At 32.8% G+C, this 23130-nt stretch overlaps 1 protein-coding gene and 1 long non-coding RNA gene across 8 annotated transcripts in view; one reads left to right on the top strand and one right to left on the bottom strand.

Annotated features, from left to right (window-relative positions):
* The window catches only part of Fife (regulating synaptic membrane exocytosis protein fife), a 172326-nt gene that overhangs the window by 23145 nt on the left and 126051 nt on the right, over nt 1-23130 (bottom strand). For all 7 annotated transcript variants that reach the window (XR_014426318.1, XR_014426319.1, XM_083048651.1 and 4 more), the window contains exons 13-15: nt 14547-14659; nt 14355-14419; nt 13089-13147 (exon numbers count right to left, since the gene is read on the bottom strand). Coding sequence is in view for 5 of the 7 variants with exons in the window: in XM_083048651.1 (XP_082904777.1) it covers nt 13089-13147; nt 14355-14419; nt 14547-14659 (237 nt within the window). In the remaining 2 variants the exon portion in view is untranslated. The remainder of the gene's footprint in view (nt 1-13088; nt 13148-14354; nt 14420-14546; nt 14660-23130) is intronic.
* Nucleotides 1-23130, top strand: part of LOC145942182 (uncharacterized) — a 73485-nt gene that overhangs the window by 39510 nt on the left and 10845 nt on the right. The window lies entirely within an intron of this gene.

The raw sequence follows: 23130 nt of genomic DNA, 5'->3' as shown, positions 1-23130 counted from the left end.
TATACTACTACTAATGTCTGTTAATTATGAAATGAGATATGAATTTGGGATATGGGTATGGATTTCATATCCTAATTTTGAAACTGAAACTGAAATCAATATCATGTGATAATTCTATGAAGAAACTTTTCCGCAATAATATGCTAATCTCAGAATTAGATTTTACCATGGCATATAAAATACATAATTTTCTGAATAAAGTAATATGTACAAAAAACATTAATCTAAAATATATAATATGTATTAAGCTTAAAATCATTTAATAAACTTATAAGTAAAGCCTTAAATTTTTCACAATATTATACAAAAATTTAGAATAAAAATGAATAAATAAAAATAAAATAAAAACATAAAAAGATAATTAATAATCATAAGACGGGGGAGAGTTCAAGATTATACTCGAAGATTATTTTACACTATTTCTGTTAACAGGTGCGGTCTCGGTAATGGGAATAAAAAAGTTATCGCGAAGAAAAGCAGGGATGAGAGAATCTTTTTATCCTAATTTAAAGTAGAAAGTGAAAAATGAATTTTAATGAAGATGACGAGATGAGATTCTGGAAAGAAATCACGGCGAAAGTAATCTAACCATCGAATTTTCTCTATCTCTATTATCTCTTCATATAATAATTTCATACATTAAAAATTATCGCGAGAAAGTTTTGCTGCTTAATAATCATCGTTGAAATTAAAATCTAAAATTGATGAAAAAAATTATATGTGACAGATATATTTAAATAATTCTCCTTGTAAGAGATCCTCTTAAGAGATTTCAAATTTTTGTGCCGCACATATAAATATTACCAGTTATTTATATATAGCGTTTCTTATATTATACATCCATTAAAAAAAGAAACGAATAATCAGAAATATTCAGATTAATCATCGCATGTAACTACATACAACTGTATACATATATTTATTATTCTGTTTTCAATCTTTGTCAAGCATCTTTCATACGTCGGCTACCATCTACGCTATAATTACACGTGCACAAGTTCTGTCGAAGCCGAAGAAGTGTCGTTGCGACAAGCGTTGATGTATAATGTCAATCTACGGTTGTTTCCAAAGTTCGCATTTCCCAAGTATAACAATCAGTTGTGCAATTCGTCTATCCTTTCCCTCCGGAAACGATTTTCGATATACGGTCGATGTAAGTACGATCCATTAATCTATACTCGCACATGCCTCGCGTACAGAGAGAATTTTCTTTTAGAATTTACCCTGAAAATCATGGTAATTGTGGGACAATATGGTATGGAACAAATTCTATAAAAATTCTTCTGATTAATATTTATCACAATAAAAAATAATCATCAATTATCACAATAAAATATAAAATGTTTGATTAATTTTACTAAACTATATAGTATATTATTGTGCTACGATTACCATGATTTTCAGGGTAAATTCTAAGAGAAAATTCTCTCTGTGTATATACTAGGGAAAGCGACAATGTGACAACAACCAAACGCCCGCGTTTCTCCATCCGAGCAAACCGAACGCTAAAGATTATCGGACGAGCTTTGCTTGTCGGCTCGTATGGCCGGTCGTCTCTCGAATATTAAACGAAAATGCAATTTCAAAATCCCCGCGACAATAAGAACTAACAGAGTTATTGAACGTCCGTTTGCATTTATATTCGCCGATCGCGTTGCATATCGATGGGACTGCAGAGGTCAGGGATTGCAGCAGCATCGACGACAATTATGAGCACGTCACGTGAGAAAATCTCACAGAGGAGACCGAAAAATTATCTTTCTTCCCCGCCAATATGGTCTGATTGATCGCAATCGCGAACAACGTCGCGTTCGGACGTTTGGCATTTGTGCATCACTCAGGACGAGTTTGGTGTTCGTGTGTCTGCGCTCGCAATCCAAATGAAAAATAGCGGATAGATAGGAAAAAAAGAAAAGAAAATAGCCATATAAAGTTACGTATGTTTGTATATGTATAAAGAGGCAGAGAAAAAGAGAGAGAAGGGAGTCAGAGAGAAGTTGGAGAGAAGTACACACGTCGATCTATAAATTGAAATATCACTGTGCTAAACAACGAGGCAGCCACAGACGTACGGGGAGAATTGGAAGAGAAAAAGAAAGAGGTGAGAGAAACGAATCGCAAAGAAAGAAAGAAAAAAAAAAAGAAACGCTAACGTACAACTATAATTCGTGCCAGTTGGGAGAGAGTAGCGTGGAGGGCCAATATGCTAAACTTGCTCAACATGAACAACTTACATTTCGTCTTTTTCATTTCTCTTTCGTCTCAGCGGATCTATTTTGCTTTTTTTTTATTTCTGATCATATTGGTTTTTTTTTTGTATTACACGGTGCGGTCGGCTTATGTTAGCGGGTATATACAGGGAGACACAAAGTTGCATATATGCATGTATATATATGTATATATATATGTATAATATAAAGAAACGTAGATGACATCGAGTATGTACATACGTATGGGCGGAAGTAACGGAATTACTTAGAGTAACGTAGAGAGTGAAGAGACGGAGCACACAAAGTATGTAGAAATCCAGAGAGGAGTCTCGTGTAAGTCTCTCGTACATCGGAATGAGTGTGAAAAGTTAAGAAGTAAGAGTAGAGAGTAGAGTAAAGAGTTTAGAACACAGAGTAATAAAAAAATTAGAGACAGAGAAAAAGGAAACGAGAAAGAAAATGAGAGAGGGAACAGAGATAGAAGAAATATCAGCTGAACGAGATTAAAAAAAAGAGCTGTAGATGATAAAGAGAAAGTGAGTTAGAAAAAGAGAGAATAAAACAGCGGAACGCGACAGATGGATATACATTTATACATATATATGATCTTTCTCTGGCAGGGTGAAAATTACGTAAAGAAAGATCGAGTGCCACAGCCTCCGTGTATGCATATAGTCGAGCTTCTCCGCGAGAATTTCTTTTTTAGCTTTTCCGCCGTTTCTCCTTTCTAATTAGACCGCTCTTTCGAAAATGCGAGAAGGATAATTCTCACATCGCGAATTCAGGATTTAAATCTCGTAGAGGAAATCTGGGACAGTGTCGGAGCAGTTTTGCGAATTAATGAGCGTTTGCCCCTTTTATTTATAAAAATAAAATTTTTTAAGCAACACACATATGTATATTCTCTAAAATATTATATCTTTTCTATGTAAAAATGTTGTTTTCATATTTATACAAATAATACTTCAGGTGGTTATTTTTTTGAGGTAGTTATTGGAAAATTGTACAATGTCAAGCTGAACTAGGAAATTTGAAATAAAAATAAGCTATCAAACTAAATTTAATTTCGAATTTTTTACCATTCGAAAAAAGTTTTGAATTTTAAAATATTCAAATGCTTTGAATATGTTGACAGATAAATCGTGCAATATCCAATTGTGTAAAAATAAAATCACACGTAACATTTACTTCCTATATTATACAATATGCACGATATTGATATGAATAAAATTCACTCGACACTATTCCATTCCTTTCGAAAGCAAAGTCCCGGATTTTAAAGAAATTCGACACGTGTGCTTCGCAACGGATCGCTTTTAGGCGATTTTAGTCCGTGCGAGATCAGCAATGAAGCAGAGAAAGGAGAACAGCAACGACACAACTCGCCCCAACTGACACTTTCGTTCTTTTTTTTTTTTTTTTTTTTTTTTTAATGTTACGCGTCTTTTTCCGAATCTTTTCGTTGCACGCGCGTTTATCACGTTTATCGCGTCTTGCCTCTCTTCATGAAACGAAAAGTGAAAAGCGTGACATTCGTTCTCTCTCACGAAAGCAACGGGCACGCTTGTGTGCTGCCTTTTTCTTTTTATTTTTTTCGCCACCACGTACGTCACGTTTTGGAGGATCTGGGATATCACTATCATCTCCGATTTTATCACTATAAATATCCTGCAAAGAGGGACTCAAAGCGATTGTATGAGATCTTCAAGCGCGAATAAGTTCTTGGAATTTTGAACTTTGTCTCGTTTTATCAAAAAGACGTCAATCATTTAAGGATTTTTAAAGACGATGAGATTTATAAACTTTAAGTCCGTTTACAAGGTATGAGATTTTACAAAATTGACAAACGTTTGTTATAATTGTAGAGCTTGCGTTGAAGAATCGATAAACCCTGTATTTGTTAGCCCTAAGATATTATTAAACGTTATTAATATATTAATAGTTATAAAATTTATACGACTATCTATATATTGTTTTCCACATAGATATTTATATATATATATATGTATATACTGACTATATTATTTAACAAACAATAGATTATAGAAATCTCTACATTCTGATTCGATAAGATTCAGTTTTTACCTTCCCTATGTTAGCAAAATTCTGATTCATGTCGTTACTTACTAAAGGCGTTTAGAATCGACGCTGCAGTATCTAAGGTAAAATATCGATTATTACGCGTGCAAGCTCTATAAATTGCCAAATAATAGGTATACTCACATTAGAGATATCATATATGTATTTATCTTTTTTTTCATCAATTCGATCACCGACGAAACGTACGGGCCGCGAAAGAGATTTTTCAGTGCACAACGCGTCAATATGTAATAAAACCGTATAACGCTGTTCGTTTTTATTAATGAACTTTGTTGATTATAAAAAAACTATTGTTATTTTACACATTATTTAATTATCATGTTTTATATAAATTTCTCTTTCCCTCGCTCTCTTACAATTACTTTATAAATATATAATACGGTTATATATAAAATCAGTAAGAGAGAGAGAGAGAGAGAGAGAGAGAGAGAGAGAGAGAGAGAGAGAGAGAGAGAAGAAGAAAGAATGAGACAAGTTCGAGATTTATCGAAATATAGTAGAGAAATAATAAGCCGCTGATAATAAATGATAAATAAACTTCAAATCGTAAAAAAGAATTTAGACATGTGATAAGCAATTCTCGAAATCATCTACAAACGAAAGATAATAAAAATAATAAAAAACTACGTTACCATTTTTCTCCTTATACGTTCAGAAACTGTGTCGAGTAATGTAGTCATCTGACGTTTGCAAAGAATTTCACGCGTTTGCGAGTCATAGACACAATAGGATATATAATATAGATTGCGCGTATCTATTTTGATGTGCGTTTACATTGGAAGTAAAGAAGGCGCAATTAGTTTATCTCTGCTTCCTTTTTCTAATTTCAGAACGTTCAGCGAACTTCAGCGTATTACCCATCTACATACACTTATTATATCTCTATGATGCGCGCGAAATTGAACGTGTGATAAATATTTCATATCGTTATTCCAGCGATTCTCAATTGCCCGAGACAAATATGACTCAAAATTGAACATGTCAATTTTTTGTGATAAACTATTTATTTCAATGATATTAGGTTAATCCCATTAATATGTTAATTATACGCGCAGTGTTTGCTGTTATCTAAATAAAATTATATAGATGATTATCTAGATAAAATTTTTGCAGCATCTTATCTTTATATAGATAATAAAAATATGTATTATCTATATCTGCATCTTAGATGAAAAAATGTTATCTTTATTAAATTATCTAGAATAATGTTCAGGTAATTTGATTTAGAGTCATAGCCACATAAAAATATTTAAATAGTAAACTTAAACAGTAAGCGATAGAAACTTACAAATAAAAGTATGAATATATTTTTATATCCCTTTTAAAATTAACATTTTTTTCTTTACATAATCAGTCAAAAAATAATATTATCTGGAAGTCATCTAGATGAATCGCCATATAATTTTATCTTTTATCCAGATACATTTAAAACAAAATCATCTTTATCTTATGTAAGATAAATTTACATATTTTTATCTCATCTTTATCTAGCTAATTTTAAAATCATCTAAGCACAACACTGATTATACGTCACGTCTCGTTTCCCGCGCTTTACCGCGTGTACCGGCGAAGCTCGATGATCACGTGACCGCTCACTGCAAGATCGGTCAGTCTACGTCACTCTACGTCACTCTACGTCGCGCATTTACGGTGGGTGGACGACTCGGCCCGTCTCGCGTTCTCGCGTCCTTTTTCCTGTCCTTGAAGAAATTCCGGGCGCGAACGAGTGTCGGATCTAACGGCGGGCGATCGTCTCCTTGCATTAAATCGGTCTGCGCGAGCAGTACGTGTCGTGGATAACATTTATGCCCGCGTCGTTTCGCGTTTCGCCGAGTCGGCCTTTAGTCGGACAAAGACAGACCGGAGGGGTCCGTTGTCCGACACGAAATACCTCGCAATGTTCTCTCGATGTTCGACGATGCCGCTCTATCCAGCATCCGGACCTCGAGGAGCATCGAAGGGATCGGCTCGAAGGAAGACGGGACACGATGGAGACGAGCTATCTCGCTCGTCGAAATTCGTCTACGAAATTCGCATTAATAGTCGCCATGATTGCCCCTTCACGATACTTCTCGATTATATACGTCACGATGACGTCACGCCGCTTCCCTGCACAACTTCGCGCCGATCACCGCCGCCATCATGAAACGTCACGCCGCTTCCCCGCGCGATTTTTCGCCGACTGCAAGCCGGCAAGTGTCGAACTTTACGGACCTTTTTTCCCGGCGTATCAATTCGGACTGCTCGATGACTGTCAAGTGTGTTTTTCGTCACGCCGTGATCGACGCCGGTAAAAGTATGTACGCATTTTGCGATCGCGATCGAGTGTCGGGGGAGTGCCGAATAAATGTACGGACGATTGTGTTTTAACCTATAAACTCCGACCGGGGTGTGAACGGGAATTTTTTCCCTGAATATACGTTCGACTGTGCGCGCGCGATCGATGTCGATCGTGTTCCGTCAAAACCGTCCGAATTTTTTGACAAATACCCACGTTTCGCGTTTTGTGATTGAGTGCAACGAGAGACATATCGAGGAGCATCGACGGATTGCCGTAATGGATTAATCGACGAAGGGGTACATTGCTCGTCTACGTTATTCAAGTGACGGTGAGTGTTCATATATGCTAGGTATTTTGTTATCGAATTATTATATTATTATCGGAATTTTTATGTGCATTCCTTCCGAAAGGGACAGAATATTCTCCTCATTTTAATTCATATTTTTCCACAACTGATAAATAACAAAGAAAATTTAATTGTCAGAGAAATTGTCAAAAGAAAAGAAAAAAAATAAATTTTATAAATGTGATTTCCATAATTATTTTTCAAGCTGTACAATAAAAATCTTTTAATGTTATAATTTTCATAAAATGCGTAATATAATTTGACCAGCATATAAATATATAATCAACAAAGTTCATCAATTTCGACATCTTGCATGCACACTCTCGCAGGATACTTTTGGCTATTTCGGTAAATTGTTTTACGACCAACGCACACGTAGCATAACGCTTTTTCCACAAGATCGGGTTAAAAAAAATACATTCGAAAGATTTGGCAAGTTGCTCTTTAACCATCGGAAGCATCTAATTCTAAGCATGGTAGCCTTAATTAATATTCGTATTTAAAACACATAATTTCGCCTATAGACATACCCGATTAATCTACACGGATATCATTTGATTCTTTAACATTCATAAAGGTAGAAATTTGTAGGTAAGTAATGTGTACTTTTTGTAGGTATAGTACTTCGCTTTTTTCAGCGAAAAATACATATATCTGATACAAAGAGTTAATTTATAAAATTATGCGATTGCATAAAATGTATTGCACATTGCAGTTATATGTCGCATTTAAAGTGTACACTATGTAATGTCAGAATATCTTTGTCTAATGTAAAAAAATCGTACTCTAAAGAAAATTTCTATTTTGATATATTCAAGAAACCAAGAAATTTAATCGAACGATTAAAAACAAAGTGTGACATATTTTATAATATAAATACTGTTATAAATATTATAAATATTTGATGTATTATATAAGTATATACAATTTATCGAAGTTATAAATATTTATAATATATAAAATTTATAATTATAAATTATAAACGCGTATATAAAATATAAATACGTAAATAATTATAAAATATAAATATGTACGCGTTCGTATAATATACGTGCGCGAAAAATAAATTTAAACTTTTTATTCGTTTGCACAATTTAATATACGGATCAAAATACTTCATAAATTTAACTGCTTTGTAAAAATGACGAGAATTATGGAGTCGATTTGTCATGCTGTTCTCTTGTTACAAATGATACTTCGTATCAGATACATGCCCCTTGCGCTTGAACGAGCTTTATACCCTATGGACGCCTATTGGTCCAACTGTAAAAATCCCTCGCGAGAAGATACAGTGGTCCATAACAAAGTTTTCTAATCTAGAGATCAAGTATAGTATATAGTATTTACATTGCCGGTCGCGCGCGCAAAATCATCGGCTTGATACGTGTCGTACGATATATTCAGGCGGAATCGCGTCAATTGTTAGCGACGCAGTCAAGTCAAAACCTGAGCAAATCTAATTTTCGATTTCGATCAAGTCTCAAAATCCTCCGAAAATTCATTTGACTAAGTAAAAGGCAACGATGTGCTTTCAATCATTCGCGTTTATGTGATAAAGTAAGAATGGGACAAAAGAATAAATGTAAATATATATTTTTTAATTTATTAATTAATATATTTTGTAATTTATATAATTGATTATAATCAGGTTTTGACCGAACAGCATTCACTTTACATCGCGAATGCACACCGATTAAAAAAAAATTTTAATTTGTTAAGTACTTTATCAAAACACCCAATATATACACCTAAAACTGCGCTAAAATACTAGATTCAGTATTTTCCTGTATTCCGTGCTTTACAATCGCTTCTACATCTCTGAAGCTCGCGTTAATATCTAGGAGCCGTGTGAATTTCCGCTTTCGCTCGTTCGCTGTTTCGAGAAAAACAAGAAAATAATCTGGGAACGAGAGTGATTCTACAAAAGTTTTTTTTTGTCATATTTAAATATAATATACATGTATATGATTAAAGAGAACGAGAGATGTGTTTTAATATTTTATGTTAATTAAAAATATTTTATGTGTTTTTAATTTATAAGAAATTTATAATCAAATAATTTTTTCGAATAATTTAATTTATGATAAAATATCAATTAAATATCAATTAAATATAATTTAATTTAATAATAAAATAATTTTTTTCGAATATTACAATAATACACACATACATGTGTGAGAGCGTCAGTATATTATTTAAAAAAAATAGAAAAATAGAGAAATAGAAATATGACTATCTATATAAATATGCAAACATTTGATTATAATATTAAAATAAGAGTCGATTGACGAAAAATAGATGTTTGTAAATAAAAATTTACTTTTAATCACTTGTTCCTAGATTCTCATTCAATAATCTCGCGATTGATATTACTTTTTCGCGAGATTCAAATGATTTTCATAAAAATCCTCAAAGACGATACGAGAGCGACGCGCTGCTCACACGACTTTTCTACGATTGATTGTACGAAAGCTTTTCTCTTTCTTCAGACAGAAATCGGTTGCGGTGTCGCGTTGCGAAACCGACGGACGGAGGTGTTCGTAAGCTCGCGTTTAATCGATGTAATTACACACCCGGCCGATTTGTGTATCGTGTTCGTTTGCGATAATTAATCGGGAGGACCGATCGAATAGGGTTGTGCGTCGAAATGAACCGACGACGCATCGGCAAACAATCAAATTAATGGCTGCGCGAGAACTACGGAGATCGGGTAGAGGAGGGGTAATTCGATCGCTAATAGATTTAATTATTATAGCACGTGACAGGTCTCGGTAGCATTTAAAATTTTGTGTGTTAATAATGCTTGGAAAAAGGGGGAAACAATTTTAAACTTGCAATTTTGAATATTCCGGAACGACGAATTTCAAATCTCCAATGATATATGTATATTGAAATATGCATTCCGTTAATTGGTTGACGTTTCGATGAAAAACTTTAATTTGAGATGTAACGAGCGAGCTTTTACAGATAATACGATAAATCTTCTATGTGTGTATTAATATTTACACAATGATACTAGTTATCCGTAATAGTAAAAACAATGTATAGAAGAATCCACATTTAGGCAAATATCTCTTTCAAATGACAAGAAATTGCTATAATTTGCACAATTGTTTTAATTTTTATCATTTCTTTTATAATTGCATTACAAAATACATTAATTTTTTTTAGTATCGAATTTTTCATTGAATAATTAAGTAAGTATCGATCTCTCTCAATTTTTATATTTTTGCAAATATTTTTTGCAATCCTGGAATATATGATAATAAGGAACACCCCCGCGATTGCGCCGAAGAAAATGAATTGGCGTACACCGTAACGCGCATTTCTGCTAATGATTGTACGAATGCTGCTATATGGCCTATAAAGGGGTCATATAATATGTAATTTCTTAATCAATTTAAATTGTTCTCGAGTCGCGTCGTCAAATCCTACGATCGATATCAGCTGATAGGAACCAGTGCCGTCAATTCGAAATTTTATATATGGATTTTAATCAGTCAAAGATATTATTTTGATAAACAATCTTACATAAAACTATAAGTGTAAACACACAAATATATAAATGTGCCAATATAAAATTAGCATTATTCCATATCTTATTTTTTGTTTCTATTTTCATATATTTTTATATAGTATTTATATTAAATTAATTAAATATCTGTTTAGCTGTTCAAGATTTGTGTTTTTATAAAAATGTTTCTTTTTGTACAAATGTCAACTGTGATTACATAACGTGAACGACTGCCCTCATCAGTTCGTTAACTGTGAATTTATAAAAATATCTCGTAAAGTATGTCACAGATGTTGAGTAATTTTAAAAGTGGATAGTCCGACATAATAATTGCGACATTCATAGCATATTTTGAAAATTCGCCTCTGCATATTAATCAAGTATTTAAACGATTAAGATCGATAAGATATTGCTGACTGAAAAACAGCGTGCGCATATTACGTAACAGCGTGTTATCAAATATTTACGGCACTGGTTGAATCTGTCAATTTTTCCTTTTTTTTTACTAACTACAAGATAGTCTTGTCCTTAAATTTCATTTTTTTATTTTATAATTCTGATAGGTGATTCGAGGAAATTTTACAATAAGAATTCCTCTAATAATTTCGCCTATATACCTTTGCTAAAACTCTCGCGTCTGATAAGATATCTATCAGAGCATTTGTGATCCTTAAATCACATATTGATACCGAATGAAAATGACAAAAAGGAACGAAGCAAAATAAAAGCAATTAGCAATAAATTCTCTGTAAAACCCACGTAGGCAATCAACGATATATGACGACAACCATATTCTCGTCAAAGTTTGCAATTTTCGTAAAAAAGAAAAGAAATATAACTGATCGTATTTCAGTTGAATATCGAATTTTAAAAATATGCGATAGCGGGAATAACTTTTGGATGATTTGCTGCTCATCATTAAAATATTATATTACCCTTGCTGAGAAGTAACTCAAAATATTCAAAATAGAATAATCAATATAACGTAATAAATAAATGTAAAATTATAATTAAACGAACTCGTACATTCGATGGATCGCGAAATTTTTAAAATATTTTTTTTGCTATCACTTCTCTTCGATTAATATCGCATAAAATGCGCGATAACCCGTATCTTCATTTTCCATAAAATTTAGAAAGCTACATTAGCTTTTGCTACACTCTTTTTTTTTATCACGAATTCTAAAATTATACGAGCTTGAAGTTGTCGCTACAGATCAAAAGCTACTAAAGTAGTACATAAAAGATTAACCGAATTGAATGTCTTGCAATTTTTTTCTTCTAAAATTATCTAATTTTTTAAAAACACTTTTGAAAGTAATTTCCTACATTGTCGATTATCTTCATTCTTTTATGGACAGACTTTTCTTTCGTTATTGAGATATGCGATCTTCGAAATTTATTGGAAACTTATCTGACGACATCGCGAAGAACATGCTCATTTTGTTTTGCTGAGGAAAAAGGGACACCATAGCTAATTATATCAATATACGTACAATATTTACATGTAGCGGTTTTCGCGCACGATCAGTGAAAATGCGCGGCTGAATTGTGTCGCATCGTGTCTTACTGACAATGAGGTAAAATCGGCGTGATTTGAGTGATCTTATTTTTCGCGAATAACGCTCGGTCAGAATATTCAAGTACTTTTGTCAGCTTTTCTTAAGCATCACTGAGTAAGCACTCAGATAAGATTGTCGATCCGTGAGAAAGATGTAATTTGAAAAGTATATATATCAATGAGTCGAGGACCCGAATAATCGGAGATTAAGCGAAATAAAGCAGCAGTTAGTGTACAGAAATTCTAACATATGAAAAATTATATCACATTTTTACCACAGAAATATTTAGCATAATTATTTAAATATTAATATTAATATTTAGTTAACAATATTACGATTTAGTTCATTATAACAGAGTTGTCCACAGATATTAAAATCTTAATTCGCGATTGTAAATTGGCAATTTATAATTTTTTACAAAGTAATATATAAAAAAAATTAGAGATTTGGACGGATAAATTTTTATATAATTTTCTACTGTAAAAAAAAAAAAAAAAATGCATCGAATCCACGGAAATGAACGATTAGACATGTCGAAGATGTAAATCGCAATCGTGCTGTTTTTTAGGCATCAAAATTGATTGATCCGCGGACATTTCGATTGCGATTATCGGAGCTGTTTTATAAATTGTTGGTGACACTTTGGACACGCTTCGGCACATTCACGTGGCTCGTTCACTTTAACTGATTTGCACGTTGACGCTGAAAGCCGCGGTCTCACGCACTCGTCCACACACGTCACCCGTCACGTCTGCCTATACATCCGTCGTTTACACGCGTGCACAATCAGTTCGTGTTCGTGTACGGCTAACACGAATAACACGTATTATATATTATATGTACAAAAGCAAAGAGAGGATGCGCGAGGGAGGACGCCTTTTTCTTTTCGTTCAAGCGTTGTTCCCTTGTGCTTTTCTCTTTCTTTTTTTTTCCTTACGCTCTTATTCTCGGCTTTTAAGCGTGCTTATCCCCGAGTCTGCGTATGCATCGTGTACATCGTGTAGGGTAATGAAAGAAAGAGAGAAAGAGAGAGACGGTCAATGTGTGTAGGTGTCAATTTATCAACTCGTTATACCGGCGTCTTTGGCAGTTTCCTGCGCGTCGGCGACGAAGGCGTTTTGTCCGTTTCGGTTTCTGCAAAAATATTTCAACATGCATGATATCAGTATAACGCACAGTTATGACACTCCTGCAATCGTTTTCCTCTCATTGTCATAGTGGCAGTGGTGACGATAATAATTGTGATAATAATTGTTGAGAATCATTTTCTTAATCGTTTCATGTGAACACAATTAATGTGTAGTGTAAATATAATTGAAAAGATTACCATTCTAGAACTTATAGAAATTTTAGATATGTAATGATAATAAATTCACACACTATTATTATTAAATTTTAATAATCTAAAATATTTACGATATGTTGAATATATGTAAATAAAATTCAGGAATATTAATATTAAAATGAGAGAAATATGAGAATGGAATTTAGCGATAATAGATTAAAAATGGTATATACAAATACTACACATTTCTCATTATAAAAATAACCGTTAAAAAAAAGACTATGTTCCTTAAATTTTTTACAATCGATTTTAATTTTTAACGATAGATCATTTCCACAAAATCGCATATATCCACACAAAGAAACGCGACCGCGATGAGAATATAAAGTGGTTTAGCGAATATTCCGGATACAAAAATACTCGTTCTTCGTCTTGCAAATATTCTCGAGGTCAAAATGGAACTGTGTCAGTGATCAGAGGTCATTCTCGTCCTTGCAACGTTCTGGAATATCACTTGGGACTTTTATTCGTTATGTAAAAAGCCACTACGCGTATTACTCGGAGTTATTTCCATGTACGAAGCCTACATCCCTGTGTTACCTTTTAGGCTTTTCTTTTCTTTATAGCGACCCAGTTTCGAGATAGCCGATCTTCGCCACCCTCGTCGAATCAACTAAATGTACTTAGGGGTTTATGTTTTATTATAACGTTCGTTATGTTACAAATGATTGGAGGATACGTACGTTTTACTCGTATTGGATGTAAAATTATTTTTATAGCATTTATATTTAGGGTATCAAAATCGATAAACGATATTTCTTAAAAGCCAATTTACAGTTGTAATAAAGTTTTTATATGTCGATCTTCTTAACGCGTATTTTTATACATCGAAGATTATTAAATGGACTCGTGTATACAGTCAATATTTTGATATAAATAATGTATAATCAGAGATTTCTTTAAAATACATTGTTTCTAAATTTGAATTGGAAAATTTAGATATTTAAACATAAAAATCGTATATTATGCATTTTGACAAAATCTGTTGCTACTTACCCATCAGAAGGCCCAAATTTGTAGGTGTTTTTCCAGCTTGCGGATCGTCTAGCAAGTCTCCGGTACTGTTTTGCAAGGGCGCCATAGAATTTGGTCGTTGGGGAAACACAAGGCGAATATAGAGAATCGATTTGCGGTTAGGTCTATTCATAATCGTCTCATAGTAATATCACTATATATACATTGACTTACATATCGGTCGCATGCTCCACCACCAATTCCGCTACGTCATCGGTTCGCTCGATTATCTGCTGCACCTCCTCGAAGCTCCGATCGATAAGAGATACACCGGACCATTCTAGCACCTACACACAGCCATTTCATATGATATATATTAATAATTAATATTAATAATAAATATTAAATATTGATGCAAAAATACGAGAAAAATATTTGTTGCTTTTTGATGTTGCGATCTCTTCAATTTAATTAGCGTTTCTTTTATATAAATTAGAGTACAGATAATCACAAATATTTAATTTGTGATATTATTATAAAAATATCTTACAGTTTAAAAGGAATCTCGCAACAATCGAATTATTTTTTATTCACGATAACGATATTAAATAGCTAGAAATTTTGTCTTGCCTGTGTTTCTCTTTTTTATGAATATCAATTCTTAAATTTTGAAACATGTTTTATAAAAGATTTTATAGCATTAATATTGCCGAATATTGCCTATTAAATTTTGGCAATATTTTATATAATTATATATTTATATTTATATTCTATTAATATATGCATATGATGATTACTAAACACGTCACTCATGAAAGACATAAAATACATCAAATACATAAGGAGATATCTAGAAATTCTTCTAATTTTCGAACGCAATCCTTATCTATGGGACATTGCGAAATGACTCATCTCGCACGCAAAGAAGCGGAGCGACATGGCTTGAGAGAATTTCCGTGGAATTAATATTAAAACGCGTCTCGGCGAGAGAGGGCAACAGATAGACCGAATTGCAATCGGTCATAAAATACCCCGCTCTCGCTTGCGCTCTTTAAGTACTTAAATTACTTTAATTACTTGAGCGGATCGTTATGGGGAGAAACAAAGACGGCGGCGAGACCGTTGCCGAGGGCAACGGTAAGCTGTAACTTTCGGGAGGGATTCACCGTGCTAATCCTTAAGTCCGGGGAGACATTAAGATTAAGGGCCCGTCTGTTTTAACCCGATGGACGACATTTATCGCCGCGTATAAGACGGAGAACCGCGAAAATTGAAATACAGTGATTAAACATAGAGTCGTTTAATTTCTTATCGTCGCAAGCGCGCAATCGTTGAAAATTTAATAAATAAATTCGATTCTCCAATCTTGCACGCGCGAATACTTTTCACAGATTTCGGATTTAAAAGTTTTTAACAATATATCCTTTTCGTAAAATTGTCACTTGTGTGTTTTTTGTTTCGCTGTGTCGCGTTTATAACTTATTACTATATTCGGTCGCATATTAATTAACGAGAATGGAATTAAATGTCCGATTAGGATAATTATTCCGACGCGACGTGGAAAATTCACGACGGTGAAGCGTTGAGATTAGTGTTTCTCCCTGTTTTCTCGCACACACAATGAAACATTAATAGCAGCAAAATATCGCGATGTCGACTGCTATTCAAATTTCAAATGTCGAATGGCGAAACTTGCACGCTTGTTTCAATTAGCGTATATTGTACGCAAAATCCGTAAATATATTCACCGTCACCTGCTGTATAATAATGTCTAGGGCGGATCCTTTGAAGAACGTTATACGATTCGCGTTAATTACGGCACCCGATAGCTTTCAATTAAAGCACGAGTGCGGAATCGAATTCAAATACATCGGTGAATATATCGTTATATATCGAAAAAAGGGAGCATATGCGATCGATAGCACCACAGTTATTTTTCCCTCGTTGAAATGAAAAAAGCGTAAAAGCGAAAAATAAAATTATAAATAACTTTTAAAAATTGATTTATTAAACATTATTATTTGTACTGATTTATTATCATATTAAAATAGACTGAAACATTAATATATTTTACGCGCTGATTTTATAACTTTTGATTATATTTTCTCTCGTGCATCGCGTGTTATTTTATCTTAAATAATTGCATCATTCTCGCATGATGCTGAAAGATATTAAATTCTTGTAGCATATGGCAAAAATAATTAATTAGACATTTTTTCTTTTTGTCCTCTCTTCTCTCTCTTTTTTCTCTCTATACAGTACATAGAAATATGTAGCTTGGATAATAAGGTATCTCATATACTATTCTACATATATGTGTTCGCGATTCTCTAAGCATCCGCATATATTTTCGCGATCATCGCGCCTTGGTACAAGGTCGCGCATAATTTTTTTTCACAAGCAAACATTTATCGTCGTTGCGATGTATTAGATAAAACGATTTATATATGAAAAGACTCGCAATTGAGAAAAGTTTGAAATTTTCCATGTATTAACAGGCTATATGCATTAATAGACTGGATATACTCGCGAAAATCTAACGAAAAGAAAGTAAGAAAAATGAGAATACAGGCAATTCGCGAAAAATATAATAATTTTGTATTCCGTGATATTTAACGAAATGCAACAACGACAACATAATAATTATGCAATATTTAGATGCTTCAATTCAAGTTTTAAGATCAAGAAATGCCTGCGATGAAAAACTTGTATCGAAATGGAAATATTTATTCGCGTAGGAGATGGATGGAAAGGTGTTTTCAATTTTCGAGATGCCCGTTGAACGATTTTCATTGCGTGCAAATCTTTCCTTCTTTGTATATTTCCGGATGTGATAAAAAGGAATTTATAGGAGAGAAAGAAACGATTTCATGCAGATGGTACATACAGTAAATGTAGAATATGATTAATTTTTATGTTTAATAAAAGCGGTCTTCTTTTGCTCCTTACCTCAAGAAGAATTTTTGAAAAAATTTTCTGTATTTATTTATATGCTTCGTTTACAATTCAACAGAATCCTCTCATTTAAACAAAATATCTTTAATATTTATTAGGCTCTACACAATTTGTTTATTTGTAATTTCTCGTTTATTTGTAATTTCTAATAATTTTATCGTCGAATTTTTACATAATCGATATACATATACTGTATTTATCTGTGATCGACTTCGTAAATTTCTTGAATAAGCTATTATATCTACGAATATTTTTAATTTGTCCACGTAAGGGTGAGCATTGGACTCGCTTCAATTCGCAATCATACTGTCTCATGTACACGCGTTCCGCGTTGTTACACACACGTACAATTTTCTGTCTCGATGCTTCAGAACGAGCTTTTCAGCGTTCACATTGTGTATATACATATATCCATGTTGAATATATATACTCTTTTTTTTAAATCTTTTTTTCCCTTTTCCGCTCCCTTATAGAGGGAAGGCTGCGGATACCGGTAACTGGATACAGGAAATGACGCGTATGAAAGCGATCAACCGGCGGTTCGCCGTTTTCTCGCTCATTGTATGATATATCGCATCGATCGGTCAGAAAAATCCAATATGCATTCGCAAACGGACGTGACATGCTGAGGAATATTCATGGAACGTCGGTGGCAATACAATACCGCGAAGTTAACTAAAAAAAATAAAAAACAAAATAGAAAAAAGGACCGCGTGAGTTAATAGCCGATCGATCGTCACAATCGAAAGATATCAGAGTTAAAATCAGCACAGTTTGACGCGGTATGCGGGATGTCGAATGCGGGTATCCGAATTGCGGTATTCGGGATGCGGGAACGGCAACATTTATTACAGGAATCACATAAAACAACTGGTTTCGAAACTATTTCGGGATTCCGTATCGCGCAATCATTTCGTTATATATTAATCTTTATTGCATTTTTGTAATAGTAATACAATATTTAAATTATATATAACTTTATTATAAACAATTTTTACACTTTTTGCGTTTAATGACAGATATTAAATTGTTCTTCATTCAAAATTAAGATTTATATCACACAGATCGAGATATTAAATTTTCTATCCTACTTTATAACATATATATATATATATATATATATATATATATATATATTGGATGATTGCAAAAGTTCGTGCCCGATTTGAAATTATTACCACCATCTATGCAAATCGGGCACGAACTTTTGCAATCATCCAATATAAACATTCGAAAGATATTTCTGCGTCGGAATTGGCTTCTTCTTTCTTTCCTTATCGCGTTACCCCGCCGTTTATTTACGATACACAAGTGCCTCATATTTCACCCCATTCGGAAACATTATTTAAAATAAGCGACTTGCGCGTGCTCTGTTGCGAGCGTTTAACCCTCGAGAAATGTCTGTCCTTAGTTTTGCGTTGTTTACAACATGCTATTCGTTCCCTAGAATGAAAAGGTTAGGGTTAGGTCATAGGTTCGTCCAAGCTCGAGCAAAAGTGAGTCCATTTGGTCTTTCATATCTGCTACGAGGAGAGAGAAGCGTCATGTTTCGTCAAGTATTTTTTGCGACATAATGAGACGGAAAAATCGCGTTTGAATGATAAAGATAAAATGTGAAACATGATATTAATGTGAGTTTACGTTTGCTCGCGTAAAATTCTCGCGCGAAATATCACGATGGAACACACGCGGGTTGTGAAAATTTCAGCGAGCTAGCGAAAATAAAATTTCGAAAATTGCGTTCCGTTTTTTACGAAAAAATACTGGAACTGATGAGCTGCTGATATATGTATACGCTGTGATTCAACGCAATCCAACAGCGATATTCCTCGGAAGAATATGCTAACTATGAAACACGAATTATTTATATACTTGAATTTTATAATTTATTTGAAAAATATAATTTTTTCTTTTAACAGTTTTTTTGCATAGAAGCGCATGCAATTTAATATTTAACAGGAATAAAAAGTTATCGAATATTTATTTGAACGGATTAAAGTAGAATGTACATAAATGTATTACGAAATAATAACAAAACATTTTCAAGATATATCATTTGAATGAGATATGCACATGCAACAGAATATTCATTCACGGTATAATAATAGCTTTGCAGCAGAGGTGTCGTACGCACAGTAAACATTTTTTAATTTTCATATTTTATCTCTGTACGCTGATTGCTTATTTCTTTATATCATCAATTGTTGGAGATTAACTTTTGTATTTCCGTTCATATTTATATGTCAATACTGATGCGTTGGCGTCGCGTAGATGTTATCATGACGTAAATATTCGTTCAATAAATATTCGTTCAGAATAACAAATTGAGAAAGGAAGAGAATGGCAATGACGCTTCATTTATCGTTAAACTTTATAAATAGAATTTTATTATAAAATTGTTTTAACTCTTGGCAACAGAGACTCTTTGTATTATTATCGTAAAAAGCATATGAATGCACGAAAGCATTTTCGGTGTAGTGAAATAAAGTAGCATTTTACTTTGCGATAAAATTTGTCTCACTTAGGGCCAATTTCACCAACGTCGGTTAACTTTAATCTTCGGTTAAACTATATCTTTGTCTCTTTTCAGATACGTTCTTAAAAAGAGACAAAAATATAGTTTAACCGAAGGTTAAAGTTAATCGACGTTGGTGAAATTGACCCTTAGCACGGTAAAATTCATTTTGTCGAGTTTATTTTATCATTATCAAATTAAAACAGAAAAGATTATATTTTCGCAAAATAAACACAATTTATTCGATTTATAACAGAGTTACGATTAATGAAATATTAAATCAGAACGGGAGGAAGAGAGAGCACATAATGTTAAAATCATATTACCTTTTACTCCATTTCCAACCACTCTAAGTTTTATTTTAATTCTATTAACATTCAAATCTCTCTCCCTCCCTCTCTTCTCTCTCTCTCACTCAATCTCAATCTTTAAAGATCAACTTTCAACTCATATTGATGTCTCTAATTCAATTCAAGTTATTGTTTAAATTTGATTTCTCGGTTTGCGTTTTTTGAATAGCTTGCAGGACCTCAGTTTGCAGAAACGGATATTTTTTCTATTTTAATTTGAATAAAAAGTGAATACATTGATTTAATTTTATATATTTTTATTAATATTTTAAAAAAACATTTTTTATTTGCTATTAAAAAATTGAATTTTACAATACGAGCCTACAAAATTTATTCAATTGCATTAGAAAGCGCATTCGTTTTTTCATTTATCTTCGCGTTGTTTGGCGTCTGGAGAACAATTTATCTACGAAACGTGCGCATATCACGCGCGAACCCACTTTGAAAGTATTGGCCAGTAATAAAAGTTTCCCATACGGTTTATTGGATCACGTCGACGATTAATCAGCGTACTGTGTCCTCGTTGACGTTAAATTTCATTTCCGACGTAAGCCGCGTGACGACGACATTCACATGACGTCAGGGGCAACATTGTCAGAACACTCGGGGTTTGCTGAGAACTGGATTTGCCGTTCGATCGACTCGACGTCAAACTTTATTGTTATTAATTACCGCGTGGGCGATCGTCCATTAACCACGAGTGTATGTACGCGGTGCACCGCCGTAATTCACCACACCGATAGATACATCACATCGACGATACGGCATAGGGCAAAGGCAAGGTAGTATCGTGAGATCATTGCCGGTGTGACCGGATAAGGCACGAGATACGAGAATTATGATTAGAAAAATTTTAGATCCTAATTTTGACACAATTCTCAGAAATATCTCGGAAAAAATAATATATGAATATTTAAATTTAAATTTTTAAAAAAACCTTAGTTCGTCAATTCGCTAGATTCTTATTATAATTTTATTCTATCGAATATTACTTCATCAACTTTTGTTAACGACAGTTTCTTTGAGTCGGTTCTTTTGTTGCAAACATTTGATGAAAGATCAGCGTTCGTTTTAAATTCGACGTGTGAAATGTAAAACCGTTTACGATCTTTTTACCGTCGCGATAAAATGAAAAAAAAAAAGAAAGATCAATATTTAATTACGTTCTCGTTCTCGTTTCCAGGTCCGATTTAGTAGGAACTTTGCTCTCGCGAGGTTTCTAATTACTCCGCCTTTCCGAGAAAACCGCTCTTTTTATCTTCATTTCTCTCTGTTTTTTTTTCTTTCTTTTGCTAGCCTTTACTTAATGTATCTAATGTATCTAACTAGAATAATACCTTAATGTATCTAACTAGAATAATACCTAAGGCAATATGAAATTCTTCTATCGAAATATAAAGTGCATGAGAAACATGTTTGAATCTATGCATTTATATTTATATTATGTGCAATATACTATACTAACTCTATTTTGAATTAATTAAACAATTATTTAGTAGAATACTGGGTCTTTTATAGTAATAAGAATGTAAAAATAATTTCTATTAATTTATTATATAATGTTTGAATTTTATTTGTAATAAAATGAATTAAAAATTAACATAAATGTAAAGAAAATTTATAAGAAGACTTATTATCAAAAGATAATCGCTATTGAATATTGCGAATCGGAAGATAAAGGAACATTATAGAAACATTATAAATCAACTACACCTTGCTGAACCGTATCGTAGGAATGTTCTGACAGAACAATAATAATCTTTTCGTTGCAACTATCAAACTATCTTGCGATTTTTATTGGTGTAGCGTTTCGTATTATCTGAATTAAATAATTCGCGTCAATCGATAGCCAATAATTGTAATCATTCATTTCTTATAGTACAATAGAAAATCATTACAGGATAGATTAATTATAATCCGCGTGATACATCTCACGATTAGTGTAGTTTCGAACGTTCTTTATTATACGAAAGTCAGTTCATTCAAGGCGCGCTTTGACAACGATTTCTGAATTATTGCGGCTTCTCGTATAATTCTTAAATATCAGAACAATGATTCTTAATGAATATTCAATATATTTACTGAAAAAATTACAGTTTGTTCAAAATAAAATTAAATAAAATAATATGTTTTAAATGATATGTTATAATACTCTAAATTAATATTTTATGACAGTTATCAGCTGATTTCTGTCAAAAAATATTAATCGAGGATAAAGTGTGATAACATATTTACAACATATTACTATTTTAATTTTTATAACATGTGTTATTTTAAAATTTAGTTATCAAATTAACGCTTTAATCAGATTTCTAATATCAAAACATATTAATCGAGAGTAAACAAATTTTATATAATTTTTTTTTAAATATCGTTTTTTTAAATATAAAATTAAAGAATGGTGCGTAGCGCGCGCTTGTGTTCTATAGTATTTAAAATAATGATAATTAAAGATAACGATAATAATCGAAAAAATTATAAAAGTAATATAGTTGGAGATTTCAAGATTATAGGGAAGAGAATCATACTCATATAATATACAATAATGTAAAATAAATCATCGCGAAGATAAGCGATCAATTAATTTAATAAATAACAAATAGTAAATTAGCAAAATTATAAATAACTTATCCAATTATTTGATGCCTTCTTGAGTTTCTTCCGTTCTTCTTCTGTTTGTTCTTTGCTGCTTCTTCATGACATTCATTCATTCACGAAAACACGATCATGCTTAATTATTGTAGAGTAAGACGATTATACGATATTTTTACTTAGCACTTTCAACGTTAATCACGATGTATGCTTTATTTTATATTGCGACGAGAAAATGCAAAAAAAAATTACAGTTATCCAAGGCAATAAACATATGTATACGATCCGCTTGATATTTGGAAAAAGCGCGCACTCGAATTCACACAATGCTATCTTTGCTGCTCACGAATACGCATATTTTACGACGATAGAACGCGCAATGGTTTCTGCTCGCCGTGCAAATGAC

Source organism: Prenolepis imparis, unplaced genomic scaffold, assembly GCF_030444845.1.
Source record: "Prenolepis imparis isolate NDT839.2.m4 unplaced genomic scaffold, iyPreImpa1.0 SCAF_10, whole genome shotgun sequence".
NCBI classification, from domain to species: domain Eukaryota; kingdom Metazoa; phylum Arthropoda; class Insecta; order Hymenoptera; family Formicidae; genus Prenolepis; species Prenolepis imparis.
The sequence above is the reverse complement of the archived record's forward strand: the minus strand, read 5'-3'. Positions and strand labels throughout refer to the sequence as shown.